Below are 23,995 nucleotides of genomic sequence, written 5' to 3' on the forward strand. Positions count from 1 at the left end.
GACCCATTTATGGGCAGACTAGGAGGATGTGGGTGGGTGAGCTGTGTGTACCGTAGTTAGTAGCGCCGACTCAAACAGTGACCTTAACAAATGTTGTCCAATATTGGACTATGATCAGATTGTTCACAATTACAGTACAAGCGCCCACGCTATTGTGAATGGCAATGGACTTAGCTGCCATGTCAAATTATGAGTACTACTAGTCCCCACAATCATGTATTGTTGCAGACAGTATTTAATGAGATCAGCTCATTGTCCAATTATAAGAGGGATGTGGGTGGAAGGAATGAAAAATAAACCGCCTCTGAATGAAATCAGCACCATGGAGACTGCTCATTAAATTCAACTCATCAATATCCCTCGGACCAGCCAATGAAAGGAAGCTTATATAATAAGGTCGATTAGCTCGAAGCAACTCTTCCCACTAGAAATACTATAATTTGACCATTTGAATTTTTGATGCCATGATAATTACATGGTTCCTCTCCAGCTAGATTTACTGTTTCAATATAAGGAGAGAGTTAAATGGTGTGTGTAATTATACTGAATGAGTCTAATACTATTAAGTCAGTATCAGTTGTGCCTCATTTTATACCATTTGCTCCATTCTTATATCCTGCAGCTATCTAATCTTCCCACAGGAGAAATGATAAAAGTTCAGTCTCATCTCATGTGAAGTTATACTCACTTGCCGGGGGGTAATAGACAGTGCTCAGTTTTGAATTAGCTCTAGTGTGAAGTCTGTCATGCTGGTAGCACTCATGTGGTCCAGGCTAGAAAGGACTCAACTCCAGAGGGCGGTGTATTTGTTAGCATGAATAGCACCTGTGGCACTAATAACACCCCTTCACCATCTAACCTGGATTTTTATTTTTGTTTTATTAGTTTACCTAGTCATATTGATTTATAAACAAATTAATGTTTGACTGTAGCTGTTTTGTCCGGGTGTGCACCACTTTTTCTCAACAAAGTACATAGAAAGGATTCAGTCCTTACTTGGCAAAGACGAGCACAATACACTGCTTTGTAGAAAATATGAATATAATTATTCGGGTAAAGTGTGAGATTTCAATGAAGGCTTTCTCTGTAAGCAACAAAATCAACATGCTTAATACAGAAATGTTTGGAAGACAACAGATACTCAATCCAATTCGCAAAATTTCTTGTAAACTATGAGCGTAATAATTACCTTTTTAAGGCCCAAATATGCTCAACGTTAAATATGGATACGCATGCAACTCTGGATCTCTGTGGTTTGAGGTTTAGTTTCTCCCCTGTGTTTCGGCTTGTACTTTCAGATATCTGCTTTATTTGACCCTTTCCTCATCGCTCGGAGCCGTGTCACGTTACTGCCAAACTAACGGAAGGCATTTATTTTGAAGGACTTCAACTTTTATCTAATATCCACCATATTGTTTTGCGAGTCAGGACCGTCAGGACAACCGTGTCAGTAAAGATACACCTTCAAGCGAGAAGCCGTGCGAGGCCAGCTTTTTGTGTGGAGGTTTGGGGTTAGCATGCCTCCACTGTTTGGACTTTGTAGCACGCAACTTGTATAAGACGAGTTAGACAAGTGCTCAGACCAACAATCCATGCTGACAAAGAGCTGTGTTTTTGGGACGGAGGGAGGAGATCCAACCCATGCAAACAACATCCTGATGAAATGAAAATATCCTTTGTTTCTAAAAAAAAAAAAAAATCCCGCCCAACCTGTAAATCAGAGATATCTGTAAAGGCAGCTGCTCCATGACGGTTCTGTCATCCAGGTGTGGAGGTCTTCTCTCTTTGTCCATCGGCCACCTGGTCCCTTTGTGGTCCCCGAGGGATCTGGCTTTCCAGCTCCAATAGCAGAGTTGGCAACATGCTGTCCAGTAAGGCCAGTCCGTCCCGGGAGCAGCGCAGGCCTCTGAAGAGGAAAGGAAAAATCTGATCACACCATTCACACTAAAGTCAGCAATCTTCTGGCTCTCCAGAGAAGATCTAAAACTTTGAGACCAACCGTTATAACATGATGGTCATAAGTTACCTGTCATCGAGAATCAGCTGTCCACTCTGTAGCAACTCCTGGACATCCATGGAAGTACCAAAGACTTCATGGAGGCCCACTTGAGAGCTGAACAACTGCCAATGCTACATGTAATATAAAATACCAATATGAAATGCATGTGTTGTACCCATAATACGATCATGGATACATTTGACAACTGTATTTCTATGATTATTAAGGCCGAAGATGTATAAAGGATTGGTTGTGTGTGTTGAGCTTCACCTTGTGAGTAATTCCCTCAGTCAGTCGCATTCCCATCACCAGCACTTCTTCCAATCTGCCAAACAAACTTCTTTCATAAGAGAGCCTCATCATGACCACCTGATCATGACTGAAAGGATCGGACACTAAATCGACAAACACGACAATATAGTTTGTGAAGGACAGAGCATTTGAATGAACAAGTACAAGTACAAGTACAGCAGCCGTTACAACACTATGCGGTTCATAATGTGTTAAATAACACTTCAGGGCCACCCCCTCATGTAATTATATAATGTGCTAATTACAAAGCACGACATTGGCTGAAGACTACATGTACAGAACATTGAAGGCACAAGCCTGCCAGCGCAACAGCTCACAGTCCAAGATGGCCCAGCTGAATCCTCCTCCGTGTCCCGTGCCCCCTCTGCCGGACCTCCTGGATCCAGACGTCGGGCTCCAGCGTCTGGGTCCGCGCCTCCCGAAACACACCTCCCTCCCCCAGGGGGACAAAGCGCCCATGTGCTCCTGTCACAGACAGCATAATGTTGTTTTATGGTATAACTAGTATGTTCATAAATATACACTACCAGTCAAATGTTTTTTCATTTACTATTTTTCACATTTAAAAATAATAGTAACAACATCAGAACTATAAAATAACACAAACGGATGCAGTGACCAAAAAAAGTGTTAAACAAATCAAAACTGTAAACTAAAGCTAAGGTAGCCACCCTTTGCTTTGATGGAAAGACAAAGGCTTTGGAAAGAAATTCATAGATAGGCATCAATCAACATCATTATTATTTGCCTAAAACAAATTTCAAGCCTTAATCAAAAAGGCTTTAAGATCATGGAAAACAGTAATCAGGTGTGTAAGAGCCATTCATAAATGCATTAAAGCTACATAATTACCTGGACCCACACCGATGTACTGTCTCCCCTTCCAGTAGTTCATATTGTGATGGCTGACTGCATTCTGTATACAACAGAGAGTAAAGCGTTATTGTGTTGTCGTGTTTGTTGCTCTCAGACATATTGATGATGATACAATATTGTTGCACTGCAGACATCTTCCTTACTGAAAAGGCACTTCAAAATAAAGCAGCAAACTTGAATTACAGATTATTTTACACGTGTCCCCGAACTGCCATGTTGTGAACAACTTTAATTGATTTAAAATGTGTTTTCCTCCTTGTTCCTTCAGTTGGGCGTTTGAGCGTCACTGTGCAGAATGGTGTCTGTGCAGAGTTTGACACTAGAAGGCTGTATCCACAATCGTCTGCTGTAAGTGGAAAGTTTATCTGCGCTCACTGAAAAGGTGATTTCCTACAAGCATGATTTGTGACATCACAAATATTTGGAGCCAATCCCTGTCCAGTATTCAGCAGTTAAACTTTAAAAATCAACAATATTTGCATATTTACAGATTCTGGAATTTTTGATGAGGGAGAAGGAGGGGAAAGTCAGACTGTTTTTAAGGATTTTAACAAGATAATTAAAAAGAATTGTGTGGGGAAAAACCATATCAGACACAAATTATTAGTCAAAGTAGAGTATTTTATATACCGGTACTATACATCTTAAAACATGATTTTAGGGGGCCTTTTAGGGGGCGTGTGATCGATGTTATCTGGATGCTAACTTGACTACACTGATGTGTTGTTAATGCTTCATGAAGATGTAGATGAAATACAAGCTTTCCTAAAAATGTCACCAAATGATGCTGTTTTCGCAAAATTTATTTATTTAGTAATTTATTAAAGGAGCAATAAGTAAGATTTTTACTGTCCCATAGCACAAAATGACTATAATATGTGCAGGTTTGATAGGGTTCCAATCAAAACCAATGCCTCAACAATCAGGTGATGAGATTTTTGTCTTGCAAAACTCACCTTCTGGCCTACGCTGTCTGTTCTGAAGCAAGCACCTACTCGCATAATGCTTTGTTTGAGTGAATATTGAATAATAAAGCATGATGTGAATTAGTACTGAGAACTTACACGTCTGGCAAAGTTTGACACCTCATACTGTAGGAAACCTCGCTCGTGGAGAATCCTCCTGGCGGACCGGTACATCTCTGCGGTCACATCGTCAGCAGGCACAGTCAGTTCCCCCTGTCCGACCCATTTAAACAGCTGGGTGCCTCTCTCCAGGGTCAGCTGATACAGTGACACGTGGTCGTCACACACCCCCAGTAGCTCCGCCAACTCGCTCTCCCAGGATGGCACGCTCTGCTGGGGCCGTCCAAACATCACGTCCACCGACACCCTCCCAGGGCGCAGCCTCCGAGCCTCCGCAATGGTCCGCAAAGCGTGCTGGGAGTTGTGGTCTCTTCCCAGAACTTTCAAGTCTTCGTCCTGCAAAGACTGTGGGATTGAAAATAAGTATGTATCATTCAAGAGTTGGAAGTGTTTTTTGGGGGGTGGGGGGGATCATGCAACCATGAGCATTTGATTCTTCTTTGATATCAGCAATGTTGATCACCAATGATTGTTCAATAGAACAGATTCAGATTCTCAACCTTTTTTATATCAAGGACCCCTAATTTAGTCCACATTAGGTGACCCCCATTTGATGGGATTTGTTCTCTTGGGAATCAGAGACCATTTTTATTGTTATTATTAGGTAATGATTTTGTCCAGAATGTCAAGACTATCTGTATTTTAGGTAGAGGATAACAGTGAAACTATGATCAAAATAGTCATGATTCTAATCTACATTATCTAATAGTGTTAACTTCCTGTAAATTAAATAATGGTGAAGTTCAACAATTCATCAATTTGCCAGAGACCCCCTCACCCCCCCCCCCAAATTGGTCTCAGGTCCCACATTGAGAACTACTGCAATAGACTATATTCACCTGAACGCCAATAGAGAACCGGTTCACCCCGGCACGGCAATAGTCTTGTAACTTAGACATTCCCACAGGAGTGGGGTTGACCTCGAGCGTGACCTCAGCCATATCTGAGAGATGAGCCTGCCTGGAAACAGTCTCCAGGACTGCAGCGATGGTTGAGGGGCGAGCCAGGCTGGGGGTTCCACCGCCAAAAAACACAGAAGTGATGCTGCAAAGACAGAGTCAATAATGAGTCCAAAACCACCCGAGAATGGGAGAAGGCAGGTGCTGAAAGCTGAAGGGGGGGATGCTGGGTGATTTCAGGAGGAAGGTGTAGCTGTAGCAAGTCACCATACCAGGACACCTGACTCAGCCGCAGCAGTGTCTCTGTCTCCCGCTGAAGGCACTCAGTCATGATGTGGTTATTGTCAGATCTAGGTATGTACTTGTTGAAGTTGCAGTAGGAGCATCTTCTGAGGCAGTAGGGCCACTGCAGGAGGGAGGAGGAGATGACATCCTCAGTGTCTAGACACAGTGCCATTTGCATCCCTGCACATTAATATTTAATCAGGAAATTTGTGATTACCGTGGTATCATAACAGCCCCATATGAATCGCACTCATTGGGGCTGCTGGATACCAGGCGAGTGAGAGGCAAGTGCAAACTCACGTGGACATAGAGTGACGCCTCCTGGGAGAGATGTGGGGAGCCTGATTCAGTCTGTACTCCCATCATGACTTCTCCTCCACTCACAACCTCAGAGTGCCGGTTGACGCTGAGAAAGGCGGCACGTCTTGCCGCAAGCAATGTGCGTTTGGCCATCCTGGTCATACAGTAGTAGCCTAAAACAGTCTCTGCCACTCCGAGGTTGTCCTTCACGTCAGAAGTTGACAGCTCCCAGTGTAGCAGCAGCTAGCGTTACGACTACGAGTCTTTCCCCCCATTGGACCGGGTCAAACGGTATTCTATCTGATGAAAATGATAATATTTTACGTTCTACATTAATGTAGTGCCTCTATTGTTATTGTTGTCGTTGTCTCTCTGTAGCTAGCTATGTAGCTATGTTTGCTACAAACAGGAAGTCAACAATGTGATTTCCTTTTCTCCTTGTGTGTTTCCGACTTTGACCACACGATGGTGCTGAGTTTTCACCTCCTGCTGTCTCATGTGTGATGTTGATGTGAATGAGCACTAGCAGTGGGTGCACAGTTAACAAGTCTATAGGTGATTTACTCTGCTGATCCATAAGAGAGGAAATCTCTATTCACCTTCTCATATGATTGCAGGGTCAGCCAGCTGGTGTGATGCCCTGGAGCAGGTAGGGGTGTGTTTTTCTTAGGTAGCCTATATGACTACATTAAACTATTGCTAGCCGGTTGGAGTTGACCTCAGTGTCATCCTGTCCCTCCTGATCATCTGTGTCCATGGACCCCACACATGTATAGGCTGAATCAAGTATGTGACATATGCAGTACTATGTATAGGCTGAATCAAGTATATGTGACATATGCAGTACTCTTACTTGCCAGACTATCTCCACATCTCGTTTCACGCTGCAGTGGCATCACATGAAGAGACAAGTCTATATTTGGAATGTAACCAAATGCACTAGTTTCTGCATTGAAGTGGTGTTTTTCAGAGGGTTCGTTGGGTTAGCGTTAGCCACCATGGAACTGAGGTTTATGATGGTCGGCAGCAGTGGACCATCTCAGTTCCTTCTGACCAGTGCCATACTTGGGTGAGAGGAGTTTTCCCCAGATATCGGCAGCATTTCTGTCAGCAGGAAGAGCAACGGCGAGCTGGCTGGTAGACCAGTGGCTGTGATCAACAGACCCAACATCTATGAAAAGGACATATCTCATTCTAAGATGAAGATGGAGCTGAGAAGGTCCAAGTGCTTGTGCATCCCCGGTCCCCATGCCCTCCTCATCGCGTTTGACATGGAGAACATCTCCCCAAATTACATCAGGACCCCCAAGCTGGCGATTACATGCTTTGGAGGCAACTGTCAATGCATGGTTCTCCTGGCCTATGGAGGAAGTCTGGAGGGGGCTGCCTTGGATGACAGGGTGCTGCGGACAGACTGGCACCTGTGAGAACTTATCGAGAAGTTCGGAGGATTCTTCCATGTCTTCAGCCATCTTCAGCAAGAACTGGAGAGACCGCAGCTGGGACAGAGAGATGCTGCAGAAGATAGAGTGGATGGTGCCCTCCTTGAGGGGGGACCTACTTCTCCAGCAGAACTTTCCAGAGTGCAAGAGGACAGCAGAAGAGGATCATGAAGCTGAGGGAGATGAACAGGGAGAGGAGAAGGCGTGCAGTGGAGAAACAGTATAGATGGGAGGAGCTGCCCCGCCAGAGGGACGCCTACAACTCCAGTGTCGGGGCAGAGATCAGAGCTAAGGCGGAGATGGACAATGGCTGGCCCAGAACACGCTGCGGGGGCCTTCATGGGCGCCCTGGGGGGGTCAGGGGGCATGTCCCCTAAGGGATATTGGGCGGGGCAGTAGGGGAGCCGCAGGAGAGGCGGCCCAGGTCGCCATAGAGCATTTGGAGAGTCGCTCCTCCTGCCAGACTCAACTTCAATTCAATCTTCTGATGAAGTTTTTTCTGATTTTTCTCTTCAATTTGGCCAATTCCCCCTGCTGCTCCAGTTGTTGCTCCAGTTGTTGCTCCATCCCCTCTCTCATCTGATACATGTGCAGTCGCCAGCCCCTTTTCACCTGACAGCGAGGAGTTTCACCGGCAGGACGTAGCGAGTTGGAGGATGATGCTATCCCCCCAGTTCCCCTTCCCCCCGAACAGGCGGACCGACCAGAGGAGGTGCTAGTGCAGTGACCAGGACTCATAGCACACCGGCTTCCCACCTGTAGACACGGGCAATTGTGTGTCTAGAGAAATGTCTGACCAAGCTTGAAATAGAAGAGGTACTGCTACCGGGAATTGAACCCGAGTCTCTGTGGTGGTAGGCGAGTCAGTGCTTTTACCTCGACACTACCCAGACGCCCCTTCAACTCCTCAATATTCATCAATCACTTTTTCACAACTCCTCATCCCTGAAAATGAGACGCATTCAACTTTGCTTTGCTTTTTGAACCTTTTATAGCCCAAGTTACTCATTAACATGCTACTTTGAATTGGGCTCTGCCCTCTGCATGACTGCTCACCCTGGCTTATGGCACAACAAGGGACAATAACATCATATCCTGTGTATTGTTAATGCACAAACAAATATGTATTTATATCATGTGCTACACACACACACACACACACACACACACACACACCCACGCGCGCGCACGCACGCACACAAACACACACACACACACACACACACACACACACACAAACACACAATACTCATACAACTCTTCTGTACTTTTTTATTTTATTTAAATTTTTTATAGAACATACAAACAAGACAAACAGGCTCAGACACAGGAAAAGAAAGAAAGAAAAAAATACATCATCGACATTCATCATTACAACTTGGTGCTATCAGCCGCACAAGGTGCTTATTATGTGCTTGCAAGAGGCAATGCGCATGAGATCCCACGCAAGGGGTAAACAAGACACCACCCCGGCCCTAACCTCAGGTGAAATGAGAATGCTTTGAGAAAGGTTTATTTGGACAAGAAAATCTATACTGCAATGTAAATAGAAGAAACAAATGTGCATCGTCAAAAAAAAAGTAACGTTATTCCTTTAGTTGTTTGTACTTTGTCATATTTTAGGGCAGTGATGGATATTGTTATGTCTGGGCTGACTGACATGCACCGCTGCTTTCTACAGCAGATGTGACATTGGCATTGTTCGATTGACATGGTGTTGCGGATGTGGATGACTGTACTTGTGCGGTCAACATTGTTGTGTGTTTTACGCTGATTATTTTCATATTATTGACTCCGTAGTAGCCTAGCCTATATAGGCTATTCCCTTTTGATGCGCCGTTATGCAAATTATTTATTACAATGCCTAAAATCGCATATGAAGGGGGATGTTCTAGTCTCCCATTAGAAATAAATGTAGCCTGTCGATTGTCGCTGCACAGGCAGAGGTGTGAGTTTCATGTCACAGTCACACTGTGCAGACGTGTTAAACGTTGCAGGTGCTAATCTGTGGAAAATGTATCTTGTCTCACAGCGCTGACTCATTCTAGGTGACCTCAACTCAAACATTGTGATCTTGATATGGTGAAGACTGTTCAAATGTTTTTTTCATCGGAGCCCTTAATATGTCCCCACCACTTTTCAACAACAAAGGCCAATGTTCAGTTGCAACATGAAGAACTGTAAAATAAAGCATTAAAAATACTCCCAAAAAGTACAAGTACACTGTTGTGGATTGGAAAAGTTGTTGTAGAATGGAATTTCACCATCTCTCATCCGCTATATAATAACAATATTTCAGCCAATATAAACAAATATTGAAATGAAGCCATGGCGAAGGAAAGATGTATTATAAAAGTGTATTAAGTCAAGAGTTAAACTCACTCCCCCAGTATAAAGGCCCATTAATCAGCTCCGCCAAGGCAGCTAGCTCACTGGTGTAGTGGTTAGCGTGTGCGCCTTGCAAGCTGGAGGTCGACAGTTCGAATCCACCCCTGGGCAAGCCCTTAACATGTGTTGCTGCAACTACCATCAACACAACGCTGTTACACATTGGCGTACACGCAGTCGTCCTCAGTTGGTTCGGTGGGCTGCCTGCGGTCCCCCGACACCTTGACCTCGCCGTACTCCACCTCCATGTGGGCCTTTTCCTCCCGTGACTTCGCCTGGCGCTGCATGATGCGGACGTCAGCGTAGGTCACGTCCTGTCCGCTCTCTTCACAGATTGATATGGTCTTGCTTGCAGTGGCATTACTGATGTTATTCTTGACCAAGCAGACAAGCAGTCCCATCAGGCCTGGTTTCAGAGTGATGATGTTTGTCGGTTTATCACCAGAGACGAGCTCGGTGTCCCTCAGTGTGCGTCCGTTCAGAGTCCAGCTGTACTGAGGACTGTCCCCCGTCTCAGAGGAGCAGGACACCATCACCTCTCCCTGGGACAGACACTCATCGGCCAGCTGGGCAGTCACTTATCATTCTTAACCTCTTGCATTGCCCGTAACACGGGCGTTACGTTTCTGATTTTTTGCTGTTCATCTGTCATTAATGTGATGAATTAGGTGATTGATTCTGAACAATGCTGTTCATGCTACATGAAAAGACTCACTCCACTTTACAGGTCCGGTACCATGTAACTACATATGAACTACAGTTGAACAGACTCACTCCACTTTACAGGTCCGGTACCATGTAACTACATATGAACTACAGTTGAACAGACTCACTCCACTTTACAGGTCCAGTACCATGTAACTACATATGAACTACAGTTGAACAGACTCACTCCACTTTACAGGTCCGGTACCATGTAACTACATATGAACTACAGTTGAACAGTCTCACTCCACTTTACAGGTCCGGTACCATGTAACTACATATGAACTACAGTTGAACGGTCTCACTCCACTTTACAGGTCTGTTACAATGTAACTACATATGAACTACAGTTGAACAGACTCACTTCATTTTACTAGCCTGGGTAAACCCATCCCCCACGTGACCTGCTCTCAGTCACTGGGAACTGAGAGAGCAGGTCACGTGGGGGCTGGGTTTACCTAGGCTATCATTTTACAGGTCTGTTACAATGTAACTACAAATGAACTACAGTTGAACAGACTCACTCCATTTTACAGGCCTGTTACAATGTAACTACATATGAACTACAGTTGAACAGACTCACTCCATTTTACAGGTCTGTTACAATGTAACTACATATGAACGTAATTTATAACTATTGGTAATTACTGTGTAATTACATTTGGTGTTCATGTGTAATTACAAATAGTTCATATGTAACTAGGGTACCTGTAAAATAAAGGGTTACCCAATTTTCTTCAGAAATAGGTGGCTTCGTCAAAGTATGCCCAAAACGGGTCCCAGACAGTTGAGAACCTTTTGAACCAGTTGGTTCTCAGGGACCTGAGTCTCTCCATTTGTATTACAGAAATCATGTCAATCAGCCACACCTGAAAAGAAGGTGAAGAGGAGGACTTCCATTCCTTCAGAATAAGTATTTTGGCAACAGTTGTCCCCAGTGTCAGATATTAACTCTTCTGTACTTAATGCAAGGGCAATATTACCTAAATGCAATTGTACTACTGAAGGGAAATATTAGCCTATACTGTAAAAACTACATGTGTACATTACAATTCAAGGGAAATATTACCATTAGTAGTCTGAAACAATAAATCTCATGGCATGCTTATTTGAATTGTAAATTCATTCTAAATAACTTTTTTTTTAAGATAGGTCTGTCTGAGAATCTATTTCTGGTTTGTTTGCACTGGTTTGTCATCCACATTCCTCAACCTCCAGCATTTCCTGGAGTCTTGCTCTTGTTCACCTGTAGGTCTGATAACACACAGGGCGGAGTCTCTTAAGGGCCATTGTCTAAAGCCCCGCCTCCGTCCCGGACCATATACACCTAAGTACACCTGCTTTTAAGCCACTGCACTGCCTACGGAATATCCTGAAACAGACTGACCGGATTAGTCTGTGGCCAAGAACAATTGGGATAGGTAAGGCCAAACCTTTCTACCATAGCTAATGATTTTTGGACAAAGCTAACTCATTTTGTAGCTCTGAAATGAGACTGTGAATGAACTCTGGATGATTCCTTCATTTAAAATGTTCTCCATAACCCTGGAATACGTTCTTCCACACAATGCCAGAGTTCAATGGAGTTGAGAAGAATCGGATGAAGGCCGTTGGACCGAAACGTTATTCTTTTCTTTAATAAACCTTTAATTTGCCAGTGGAGACAGTGGGTTGGAATTCTCATTAAAGAGTTGAATGGAGTAAAACTCTGTTGATGAAAGCAAACATTTGATGAAAGAAAAGTGTAATTTCATGAAAAATCAACACAAGATTTCAGTAGTTGTTGCTTTGTTTTTTTAGTTTTAGCTCGCTGACTATGCAACAAACAATTTGTGACTACCTGTTCTACTGCATACTTTCCATCACATCTCAGCTGCCGCGTTATCTGTCCTTTAATTAAGACAAAGAAATGAATTCTCTTTCACTCAAACGTCAACAAGAATAAGAATCAGAGGGCAAAGTTTTACGGCAGGCCTCTGCCACTGCAGTATGTAAGGTATACATCCTGCCTTTTGAGTAATACTATTACATAATGTAGGGTGGAATGCTGTTCTGACCGCCTAAGCCGGGAACATCGTGTCACGTTTGTGCTGAGAGTGTGAATCAGATTTATGTGTAATAAAAAAATAAAAGCTTAAAAGGCATTGATTGGCCAAGATTGAAGAATATGTACTCAATATTAAATATTCATTATAGCATGCAAATAATGTCAGAATATGTTTCTTCCAACATAAAATATCTGAACTTTGAAAGAAAGAAGTTTCTTCTTTAAAACTCATGAAATATCCTCAAATAGGAGAGAATAGGATATCTGAGAATAGGATTTCTTCAGTTAACTAACACTCAGTTTGTGTTTACTCTGTGTAATCTAGCTCTTGGTGCTAGAGGCCTTAGGCATTTAAAAAAAAATGTTTCTCAGCTTTCAATCCTATTTCCTGACACTGGTTTCTTGTCTTTGCAGAGGATGGCCTCCACCATCAGCCTCCTCCCCGAGAAGCACTTCCTGTGCTCTCTGTGTCGGGACATCTTCACCAGCCCAGTGACCATACCATGTGGACACAGCTTCTGCCACGCCTGTCTCTGTCATTACTGGACCCGACATCAGTCCAACTACTGCCCCCGATGTAAGAGAGTATTTGCTACGAAGCCGGACCTCAGCATTAACCGCATTCTGGCAGATGTCTCAGACAACTACAGGAAGACTCGACCTCCGAAACCACCTGTCGAGGAAATGGTACCGTGTCCCTTTTGTCATTCTTGCTCCGCCACAGATATGATAGGATCGGATCATTTTGAATTCATCTGGTTTACTATTTTGTCAGCGCTAATGTATTTCTTACTTCACAGGTTGTAGATATTGAGCAAATGATTCAGGAACGGTGGCAGAAGATAGAAAGGTTAAAATATTCCCTCGAGCTCCTAAAGGTGCGTCTCTAAAATGATTGAAAAATGAAAATGAGGATTCTTTGTTCATTCTTAAAAGTGATGTGGATGGATGAATGCATGTTGATCATGATGATGTCCAATCAGAACTCGTGTCATCGAGAGGTGCGAGAGAGCCAGAAAGTTTTCTCGGCCCTGGTGAACTACATGGAGAAGAGTCACAAAGCGGTTGTTATAGCCATCGAGGAGAGACAGGAAGATGAAGAGAAGAGAGTGGAAACACTGGTGAAAGAGCTTGAGCGGGAGATCCAGGACCTGAGGAAGGCGAACGCTGAATCCGACCTTCAGATTCTTCTAGACGATGAACAAAGTGACGATAAATTGGTAAGCACCTGCACCCTCTGCAGACACATAATGAGGACCGTAGAGAAGCCTTAACACTGTCGCCCCATCACGTTTGAAATTATATGTCCTTCTTGTTTATGTCATGCAGACCACCGCTAAGATCATGTGCCCCTCTGAAATGAAGGACTGGTCCAAGGTGACCATCGAGCCTGACCCTTGTCTCGGGGTCACCAGAAGAGCGCTGTCAGACATGGTGGATAGGATGAATGCAGAGGTCAACAGGCTCTCCAAATCTGGTCAGTAAACAGATTATTTTACATCAGGGGTTTTCAAAGTGGGAGGCGGGCCTCCCAAGGGGGCTCCAAGCTGTTTCAGGGGCGGCTCAGTGAATGGAAGTGAAAAAAATCAGTTATTACATTTGTTAACAAAAGGAGATCACATAGAATAGCCTAAATGTGTGCGATTTGGTTAAAGAGATACAGTAGTTTTGTGGAATTTTACAGTTTTTCCCACTTTCCCAGAGTCAGAAACTAATTAATGCCTTCAGACAGACAGACCTTTTTTATGTATTTGGTTTTTGGTGTAGTCTGCCCTCAGTCTCAGACTTTGAAAACCCCTATTTGTCATAATACAACCTCACCATTGTGTTCTACAGCATAAATCAATGACAGTGACTTACCTCTTTCTCCTTGACAGAACTGAAGAGAATAGAGAAATACACAGGTAAGACTTAATCTACATAAAGATGATGTTGGGTCTTTTACCTTCTCTTGATATATTTTTGGCTGTTTGACCTGTCACCTCTCCCCCCTCTGTTTAGTGGAGGTCAATCTGAGTCCTAAGACGGCCCATCCCTTCCTCTCCGTCTCAGATGACCGAAAACAGGTGAGACACACGGACAAGCTCCAGGAGGTACCGGACAACCCCAAGAGGTTCGACCGCGTGGCAAACGTCCTGGCCAGAGAGAGCTTCAGCAGTGGGAGATACTACTGGGAGGTGGAGGTTGGCGAGAAGATCGAGTGGAGCCTGGGAGTGGTCAGACAGTCCATAAACAGGAAGGGCAAGTTCACCGTCTGCCCAGGCAATGGCTTCTGGACGTTGAGCCTGAAGACCGGAGGCCAGTACGTTGCAAACACCTCTCCCGTCACCCCCATTGCTCTAGAGCCAAAACCCAGGAAGGTGGGCGTGTTTCTGGATTACACAGAAGGCCGTGTGTGCTTCTACTGTGCGGAAACCGGGGTTCACATTCACACCTTCACATATACCTTTACTGACAGGATCCATCCATTCTTCAGTCCTGGTCGCCTGCACGGCGGGAAAAATGCTGCTGCCCTAATCGTCTCCTCTAGCTTTTGTAGTATCTGAACTTCAAGACTACAATCTCCACGAATAAATTATCCTCTTATCTTTTCAGTATCAATCCAGAATAGTAATTATGGTATTTATGAACAAAATAATTTATATGACAATAAAGATTCACTATAATGGACCGCACACGTTTTACATTGTGCTGGTTTTCCTTTTTCCTTTTCAGAACAGTGGGAAAAAGAGGTTGCGTAAGGAAAGGCGAACATGAACACATAAATCACTGACTCCGCTAACCTGAAAACATCAATGGAACCCATGAACAGATTGAGCAGGACAGAGGAGGGTAGATGAAAAGAGAGACCTCACATCAAGGAGCAAGGGAGTAAGAAGTGGCAAAAGAGGGGAGAATGGGTTGTTGGGTTGGTGGATGGTAGGGGTGGCAGGGTGGGACAGAGGTTGACGAGGAGAAGCGGGGAGGGAGGGCACCGCAGAACAGCGGGGCGGCGAGGGAGGGCACAGCAGAACAGCAGGGCATTGTGCTCGCACACCAGGCACTGGGAGACACACTCGGACACATTCATGCATTCACACACTGACACGGCCGCGCACACGAGCGCGTGCTTCTGCCCACTGCCACACAGACTCGCGCTGGCATCTCGGAGGGCAGCCCCTCTCTCCAGTCCAGTCCTGCGTGTCCAAGCTGATCACCCCTCTCCACTTGAGCTCACCTGCCCGCCAAGATAGATCCTCAGCTGCTCTCCAGGCCTCCTGTGGACTCAGCTGAACTCTCAGGGCCGCCGTCCACCAGCTCCGGCCATTCACAGCTCACCTGCAGAAGCAAAGGACTGGTCGACTAACACTAGCCTGTGGACCATCTCCAAGGGGAGCAGTGTGAATCCAGAATACTTCATTTGAGGTAACTATCCTGTTGTCTCTATCTGTATCTTTGGGTCCAACTTGTCAGAACTGACAAACAGCAATTTGACTGAAAAACGAATACCTCACAGTCAAGCATAAAAATGTGTAATGATTAGTTTGATATAATATATTTTTAAAATGTTTCTGCTACTAGTATGTTCAGCTGTACCAATATTTAATGCCCCTGTATGCTGAAAGCAAGTGTGTATGACCAAGGGTTCTAGTGCCAGTGTGATGTTTACAAAAACACAAAAAGTAGCTACTTCTGGTGGGTAGAGCCATCTGCAGCTCCTGGTCTTCCACAGGTAGGAAAGCCAGAGGTCCCACAAAGTGAGGTTTGAGCTAGGAGGACCTCCAGAGGCCTTTGAGGGAGTTCCAGGGAGTCAACAGCGATACGAGGAATCGTTCATAGCTATAATTTCATTCACTAGGAGTTAGGACAATGGGAGCATGAATAGGACTGACTATTCTGGCCAGTGGTCTAATTCTTTCCACTGTACTGTCTTCCCACCTACAGCACAGACTTGCAGTTCTGTACTAAATCAAATCTAGCAACAGTAATCTTCTCAGATGGGAGCCTATGGGATCAGATCTTATCAAATGGGGGTCTGTTGGGTAAAGTTGATCCATCTGCGCGTCCTTGTCATGAAATTGTTTGGCAACCTGTGGGATCCACTATACGATTGATCCGTTGGTGAGATGGTTTGTTGGTTTGATTCACAGTATTGGTAAAGGATGGACACTGAGAGCTGCGATACATAGATGACACAGGTCCTCCTGGCCCACTCTACAAGGCTCCATGAAAGCTGCTTGTGTTCAGAATCTCCTCATGTTTTTCTGAGATAATCCACTCACCAGGCAAGGCGTAGCTCGACACCCACAGCTGTGTCAAAGAAAGCCTTTCTCTCTGCTTCTCACTGGAATCCACTAACCATGAGCCTCCCAGCCTGTTTCCAAATATTTATGATAAACACTGTATACGTTCCATGACTCTTTTGATGCTTTACTATAATGCTATGCTAACTGTTGTACGTAGTTATCAAGTAATGAATTGTTTATACTTTTGCTACTATTGCAGTACTGTTTGTGTGTTGGGGTGAAAAAAAGTATTTTAATGGATTCTGTTAATTTTGTCTTTATTTCTATTTCAGGACACCTGCCCTTGTCTGCCCCCAAGCTGAACTCACCAACCCCCTCATCCAAAGTCAGAGGGTCCCATAGTGGAACAGGACATTTCCAGTGGTGTAGACTGTCTTGACCTCGTCACGTCTCTTTCTGGGACTATAGCTGGGCCGTTGTGCCACAAAGAGAGACTGATATATAACCAAGACGAACCCAACTGATTCAAACAACACCTGTTGCCATGGCGACCACGGGCATGCAGTTGCTCGGCCTAATCATGTCCCTCATTGGCTGGGTGGGCGGGGCAATGGTGTGTGCCATGCCCCTGTGGCGTGTCACCGCCTTCATCGGTAACAACATAGTGGTGGCTCAGATCATCTGGGAGGGGCTTTGGATGACTTGCATTGTGCAGAGCACCGGTCAGATCCAGTGTAAGGTGTACGACAGCATGCTGGCCCTGCCCAGTGACATGCAGGCTGCCCGGGGCCTCACGGTGCTCTCCATCATGATGTGCGGCGTGGCTCTGTCTCTGGGCGTCGTCGGGGTTAAGTGCACCAAGTGCCTTGGTGTGAACAGCCTCAAGGCCCGCATTGCCCGTATCGCCGGTGCCCTGTTTGCCATCGCAGGGTTCCTCTACCTGGTGCCCATCTGCTGGACTGCCCACTCCATCATCAAGGACTTCTACGACCCGCATGTGGCAGCTCCACACAAGCGTGAGCTGGGCCCGGCCCTGTACATCGGCTGGGGGGCGTCCGCCTTGCTCCTGATTGGGGGATCTCTGCTCTATGCTGGGTCAAGTCCGCCTGGCATGCCAGGCTCTCCCACCTTCAGCAGTGGAGAAAGCAGTCCCCGCAGGGCACCTGCCTCACAGGTCAAAGGTTACGTCTAAGCGCCCCGAAACGTCTGAATATCTACAAGTCCAACAAAACCATCCCAACCAATGACAAACCATTTTTTTCCTTTCTTGACACTCCTTTTAATTATTTGATAATGTTATATTTTGCTTTTTTTCTTGGAAAAGCCGCAGGAGGCTATTTTGGGACATTTGAACTCATTTTTGTTATTTCATATACCCTCTGTCCTCCAATAACCCCTTTTCTCTGTATGTCAGTGTAAAATACAATAAAAGTTTTGGTCTTCCAATCCCTCCACTGAAGAACATGGTGTGTGTTCACGCTTTTATAAATAGCAATATGCTTGATCTTAAAAACTTCAGATTATTTTTCCACAGTCTGTGATTGATTAGTATGGCCTAAAGAGCAGAGGCCTTTGTTTGATTTACTCAAGTCAACAATACTACGAGTCCTGCTGATTGGAACAGAACAATAGAACAATGGGGATACGTGTGCCATACTGTTGACGTGTGTGTGTGTGTGTGTGTGTGTGTGTGTGTGTGTGTGTGTGTGTGTGTGTGTGTGTGTGTGTGTGTGTGTGTGTTTGTGTGTGTGTGTGTGTGTGTGTGTGTGTGTGTGTGTATGTGCATGCGTGCGCAGTCCTCCGTCTCCTATCTCCCATCTCCTATCTCTCCTTCCCAGTACTGGAGGCTCGACTCTCAACAACCTATATTTTCCTTGGATTCAAACAGTAAAGTGAAGAATAGGGAGAGAAAGAAATCTTAACAAAATTGTGCTCAATCCAGCTCCTGATTTCAGTATAATAATGGAAGGTAATGGTCTCAAATATCATAACTGCTGATTCAGTATGATGAGAAATTATATTTAGTCTATGTGTGTGTGCGTGTGCGTGTGCGTGTGTGTGTGTGTGTGTGTGTGTGTGTGTGTGTGTGTGTGTGCGCGCGTGCATGCATGCGTGCGTGTGTGCAGCTATCTGTGTGTGTGGGTGGGGGGGATGTTTCAAGCCTCACTATGAAAGCATATCTTTATCATGAGACGTGGTGCAGAGATCCCTCAGATTCTCTGACTCCATTACTTTGGACTTAAATTGCCTTCCATACCATAGAGCCTGCCCTATAAAAACAATTCATGTGTAACGTGAACTATCAAGAGCCTTGGGTATCGGGTGCATGTGGACCTGGTGTTGTGTGTGAAAAGTCTTAAAATCGCACACCTCAGAAACTACTGTATTTACTGCTGACTGCTTTCCATCTGCTGTAAACAGTCATTTGGACCATACTGGTGAGAGCATACTTGGCTTTCTCCCTTTCTTCACGGTCTATGCGTAACAGCTGAGGACAGGGCAACACAATGCCACTTTACAGAGCATTACAGCAGCACAGTAACAATGGACAACAGTGGTGCAAGTGCCAGGTAGTGACTCACAGCCTATATATGACCTAAGTGGGCCTATATCAATGTTGGTAGTACAGTAGAGTAATGCTGTGAATACAGTCAAGCAGTTTGTGATGTTTCATTGTATAATTGTAATGAGGAATAGAATAAGACAAGTACACTGTTTATTTCGTTAGCAGCTAACGATATACCATGAGCTTATAGCAATTCATCAAGCAGATTATTATAGTTATTTCGGTAACCCTTTATTTTACAGGTACCCTAGTTACATACTATTTGTAATTACACATGAACACCAAATGTAATAACACACTAATTACCAATAGTTATAAATTACGTTCATATGTAGTTACATGGTACCGGACCTGTAAAATGGAGTGAGTCTGTTCAACTGTAGTCCATATGTACCGGTAGTTACATGGTACCGGACCTGTAAAGTGTAGTGAGTCTGTTCAACTGTAGTTCATATGTAGTTATATTGTAACGGACCTGTAAAGTGGAGTGAGTCTATTCAACTGTAGTTCATTATGTAGTTACATGGTACCGGACCTGTAAAGTGGAGTGAATCTGTTTAACTGTAGTTCATATGTATTTACATGGTACCGTACCTGTAAAGTGGAGAGAGTCTATTTAACTCTCAGTCCTACAACTGGCGGTTTTATAATGGTGAGGCAGCTGCATCGTGTATGAGGAAGCCCTCTTTGTTTGCACCATTTTGGATGTTCATAAATGCATAAGAGTGCTGAATAAGCATTACTTAACTATGGTTAAGTAATGTAAACAGTATTGAATAAGCATTACTTAACTACTAGCGGTATGTGTTGAGTTCTCTGATGTGTGTTGGAATATTGTTCCACTCTCATGAGGCTCTAACAGAAAAGGCTGACTGGCTAAAGGCACTTTGCACAATGGTGGAATTGGTTTGGTTTTTTGTCGAGTTTTAAGTGTCTGTTTATCCACCTTATTTCTAGATGCCATGATGCCTTATAGTCTATCAGCAAGTCCTCAAAAAAGGCTTTGTGTTTTCAAGATACCCTTCCCCGAGGTAGAACAAAACACAACAATGATTTTTCTTATCTTTAGGGTTTCCCATTAATTAAATTGATTGTTGTCAACATTTATTTTTGGGGAAAAAATGTTTTTTTTGGCTGTTCTTTAGAAGTACCCCAATCCCTGAAAAAGAGCCAAATTAGGCCAGTCTGGATAGGGGAAAGGTGACAAAAAAGCCCATAACTTGAGAATGCTCCCTCTTTTCCTCATCAGATTTGTTGAGGCATGAACCATGGCTGCCATACATCACCAAATAGTCAGAAAATGATTTACCTTAAAAGATAATGAATTATAGTCCTATATACATAGCTTTAGTTTAGGCAGAAATTGTTCTTTGTGGTGATAGGAACATAGGACTCCATCACTTTTCTCTCATTTATCAGAAAAACAGAAATCCCTAAAAAATATACAATTACTGAATTGTCTAGGGAGCTATTGGACACTAACCAGTAGTTGTATGGAGATATCTGGTACAGTTCTATTGTAAATGAGAATTCTTTAGACATAGGCCTACTACCTCTTCTCTGAAACAGTCAAATTAGGTCATTCCGAATGGGGGATAAGTGTCATAATCGCCTATAAGTTAAGAATGCTCACTCTGATGGTCATCATATTTGGAGAGGGAAATACCAGGTGGCTGAACTACATCACCAAATAGTCAGAATGTGGGTAACCCAATATAGTAAAGTTGATCTAAATTACAAGCATCTAAAACATAGAAATACAAGGTGTAAATCAAGTTTTATTGTAACTGGAACATTAATCCAAACTATATAAATCAGTAGTATCTCCTGTCTAATCATGGGTTTCATACACTGTCTGTAATAAAACATCTAAAAGGCAAACATCTTATCAGAAGGGGAACCCTGGGACAAAATATTATCAGATGGGGGTCCGTGGTCTAATTTGAGTCAGTTTGCCTTGTTGGCTGGATTTTAGACTTCTTAACTAACAGATCTCAGCAGGTAAGAGTCAATGGGATACTGTCTAGTATTTTAACATCCTACACTGGCTCGCCTCAGGGTTGTGTTCTATCAGCATTTTAGTACATTTTATATACAAACGACTGTCGTAGCCGCTATGCTGACAGATTCATTGTCAAGTATGCTGACGATTCTGTCATCGTCAGCCTGCTTGACGATGATGATGTTGGCCATGGCCAAATTATTGATGATTTTGTATCTTGGTGTGAGGAAGCTTTCCTACAACTCAACGTTTCCAAAACGAAAGAGATTTGTATTGATTTTAGACGCCCCCCCCCCCCCCCCCCCCGTTCCTCAGAGAAGTATTGTCAACGGTCAGACTGCCGATCTAGTAAACGACTATAAATATCTAGGCACTATCATCGACAGCAAACTGAAATTTGACCTAAATACTGACATGCTGTACAAAAAAGGCAGCGTCTCTTTTGTCTCAGGAAACTGGCCAAATTCCAGATTGACAGGACCTTGTTGAAATTGTTTTATTGTGCTTTCATTGAGTCTGTAATTTCTTTCTCTATCATTTGTTGGTACGGTAACCTTGGCATAAAAGACAAAAACTCCCTCGGGAGAATAGTGAAGGTGGCTTCGAAAATAACCGGAGTCCATTTCAGTAGCCTGGACAATATTTTGAACAGACGGGTGCTGAAAAAAGTTAAGTCCATCCGCTCAGACGATGCCCTCTGAGCTCTGAATACGAACTGCTTCCATCTGGCCTTCGCCTTCGTGCCCCTCTGGCTAAGAAAAACAGATATAAAAACTCCTTTGTGCCTGTCTCCATTAGAGCTAGAAATGCTGCAGAGGTGAAAAAATAACGCACTTTACTGTTGCTGCTGTTCAGTTGACTTGGGACTCGCTGTTCAGTCTGTCTTTCAGTTATTTTGTTACACAACCTACCTTATAGAGGTATGTATCTTAACCTGCAGAAATGTCTCTTGTTTTACTTGTTTTATGGGTTTATTGCATTTTATTATACAATGATACATTGTAGCATCTCTCTTGAAATATGTTGCGCTGAGAGTCTGTCAGGGCAATTTCTTGGCCTCACTGTAGCATCTACTTGCACTTTGCACTGATGCGCACCTTAATCTATTTATGCCTTGTTTAGTTGCACTTTGTCTCTGTTTTAGTTTACTCTTACTTGCACTTTAAATTGTTGTGCATTTTTAATCTGCTGCTTTGTGTTTGCTTTTATGTTTTGTTTTAATCATGTGTGCCTATGTCTCTGTGTTTTTTACGCTAGCTGCAAACCAAATTGTCCTTCTGGGACACTCAATAAACTTGAACTTGAACCTGAACTTGTTTAGGGGTCCTTGTGGTCCACAATATTTATAAGAGCCGAGCTCCCGAGTACCTCAAAGACCACTTCTGAGGAGCGGCGATACTCATGCGCACCACACCCGAGCCAGCATTGCTGACATGTGCCTGCCGAGGTTTAAAACCAACATGGGTAAGTGTTTGTTTTCATTTTCTGGTGCGGTGCATTGGAACAAGCTACCTTTACTTATAAAAAGTACCGGAAACCAGCATCTTAAAAAAACAAAAGGTCAAAACCAACCTGCGGTTGAGTTTGTTCTTCAGAACCTAACCTAAAATAAACACCGACATTTAACACATTTTACACTCACATACACAGAGAGAGGTGTTGACCACAACCAAACAAAAAGCAGTTTATCTTTCTATCTGATGGCTCTCTGCAGCACGCATAGGGGGACTATGAGATGACGTGCCCCTCGGCCAGATACAAAGATCTCCACCACCCCTGTGACCACAACAGGAAATGTTTGCAACAAACACAGGCTCGTATCCATCACCTAAATCTCAAGTCTATTTACACCTCAGAATGTACATATCACAGCATGTTAGAAAGGCTATCTGGCAATAATTTTTGACTACTCTTAAGTCACTTCACTTCTAACAAATGAATGTTCTTATTGCATGTTGCTATGCTTTTTTTCTTTTTTTAATTGCACTTATGGGAGAGAAAATAATTACAAAGTTACAATTACAAGTTGCAAACACATTTCCGGAGTTCTTTCCTCCCAGCGGCTGTCAGACTTTTTAATTCTGTACACTCCTGAGTGAACAATGGTTTAAATTGCTGCTCTCATTTGGCTCAATTGGCTAATAAATGCACTTTTATCCAGCACTTTTTAATGTAATTTTAATGTATTGTTTTACTTTTTAATGCAATTTTTACTTGTGTAATTGTTATATTCTGTTTTTACTGTTGTTGACTATACGTGCTATTATGTTGCTGTCTCTTTTTTAACCCTGTCCACTTGCTGCTGTAGCACTGTAATTTCCCCTTGTGGGACGAATAAAGGAATATCTTATCTTATTATTCTAGGCCTAAAAAAAAATATATATATATATATATATATATATATAACAGTACCCATCTGACCTGAACCACTACCGTCCCATCTCCACCTCCCCTTCATCTCCAAAACTCTTGAGAGGGTGGTTGCCGCCCAACTCTGGTAAAAATCACTAACGACCTCCTCCGTGCAGCTGACTCTGGACTACTCACCATCCTCATCCTCCTTGACCTCTCTGCTGCTTTCGATACCATCTCCCACCAATACTTCTGGAACAGAACACCTGGCAAACATTGGAATCACTGGTGTTGCACTTTCCTGGTTTGCATCCTACCTCACCGACAGACAACAGTTTGTCCAACTAGGGAACCACATGTCCGGGTGTTCTGCCGTTTGACCCAGGGGTCAGTATTGGGTCCACTCCTATTCATCACCTACCTCCTCCCTCCCCCTGGGTAAAATCATCCGTCACCATGGTGTCCAGTTTCAATGCTACGCCGATTATACCCAGGTCTATATCTCCACCAA

At 43.8% G+C, this 23,995-nt stretch overlaps 3 protein-coding genes and 1 pseudogene across 4 annotated transcripts; 3 read left to right on the top strand and 1 right to left on the bottom strand.

The window, feature by feature from the left end:
• Positions 1 to 1,758: 1,758 nt before the first annotated feature.
• On the bottom strand, positions 1,759 to 5,870 carry rsad1 (radical S-adenosyl methionine domain containing 1; the record flags this gene model as incomplete). The annotated part of the gene is made up of 9 exons (XM_083649946.1): positions 5,757 to 5,870; positions 5,444 to 5,577; positions 5,112 to 5,316; positions 4,252 to 4,617; positions 3,164 to 3,227; positions 2,629 to 2,776; positions 2,270 to 2,324; positions 2,027 to 2,130; positions 1,759 to 1,906 (listed from the first exon to the last, which is right to left on the bottom strand). Exons 1-9 carry the CDS (start codon positions 5,820 to 5,822, stop codon positions 1,759 to 1,761), a joined length of 1,290 nt encoding a protein of 429 aa, XP_083506072.1. The 5' UTR covers positions 5,823 to 5,870.
• Positions 5,871 to 6,754: 884 nt separating this feature from the next.
• Positions 6,755 to 7,686, top strand: LOC310788387 (GTPase IMAP family member 4-like; annotated as a pseudogene). Its single transcript has one exon. The product of its transcript is annotated as a GTPase IMAP family member 4-like (transcript).
• A 3,977-nt stretch (positions 7,687 to 11,663) lies between these two features.
• btr02 (bloodthirsty-related gene family, member 2) lies at positions 11,664 to 14,884 on the top strand (the record flags this gene model as incomplete). Its single annotated transcript, XM_083649015.1, has 7 exons — positions 11,664 to 11,712; positions 12,753 to 13,025; positions 13,139 to 13,216; positions 13,322 to 13,558; positions 13,668 to 13,815; positions 14,216 to 14,242; positions 14,340 to 14,884. Exons 2-7 carry the CDS (start codon positions 12,756 to 12,758, stop codon positions 14,882 to 14,884), a joined length of 1,305 nt encoding a protein of 434 aa, XP_083505141.1. The 5' UTR covers positions 11,664 to 11,712; positions 12,753 to 12,755.
• A 435-nt stretch (positions 14,885 to 15,319) lies between these two features.
• Positions 15,320 to 17,835, top strand: cldnk (claudin k). Its single transcript, XM_083648518.1, has 2 exons — positions 15,320 to 15,743; positions 16,897 to 17,835. Exon 2 carries the CDS (start codon positions 17,109 to 17,111, stop codon positions 17,754 to 17,756), a length of 648 nt encoding a protein of 215 aa, XP_083504644.1. The 5' UTR covers positions 15,320 to 15,743; positions 16,897 to 17,108; the 3' UTR covers positions 17,757 to 17,835.
• The last annotated feature ends 6,160 nt before the right edge of the window (positions 17,836 to 23,995 follow it).

This window comes from Poromitra crassiceps (assembly GCF_964638095.1).
Source record: "Poromitra crassiceps genome assembly, chromosome: 13".
Taxonomy (NCBI): Eukaryota; Metazoa; Chordata; class Actinopteri; order Beryciformes; family Melamphaidae; genus Poromitra; species Poromitra crassiceps.

Bases quoted from the DNA above. Each gene is read 5' to 3' on its own strand.
- cldnk (XM_083648518.1), top strand. From the start codon at position 17,109: ATGGCGACCACGGGCATGCAGTTGCTCGGCCTAATCATGTCCCTCATT.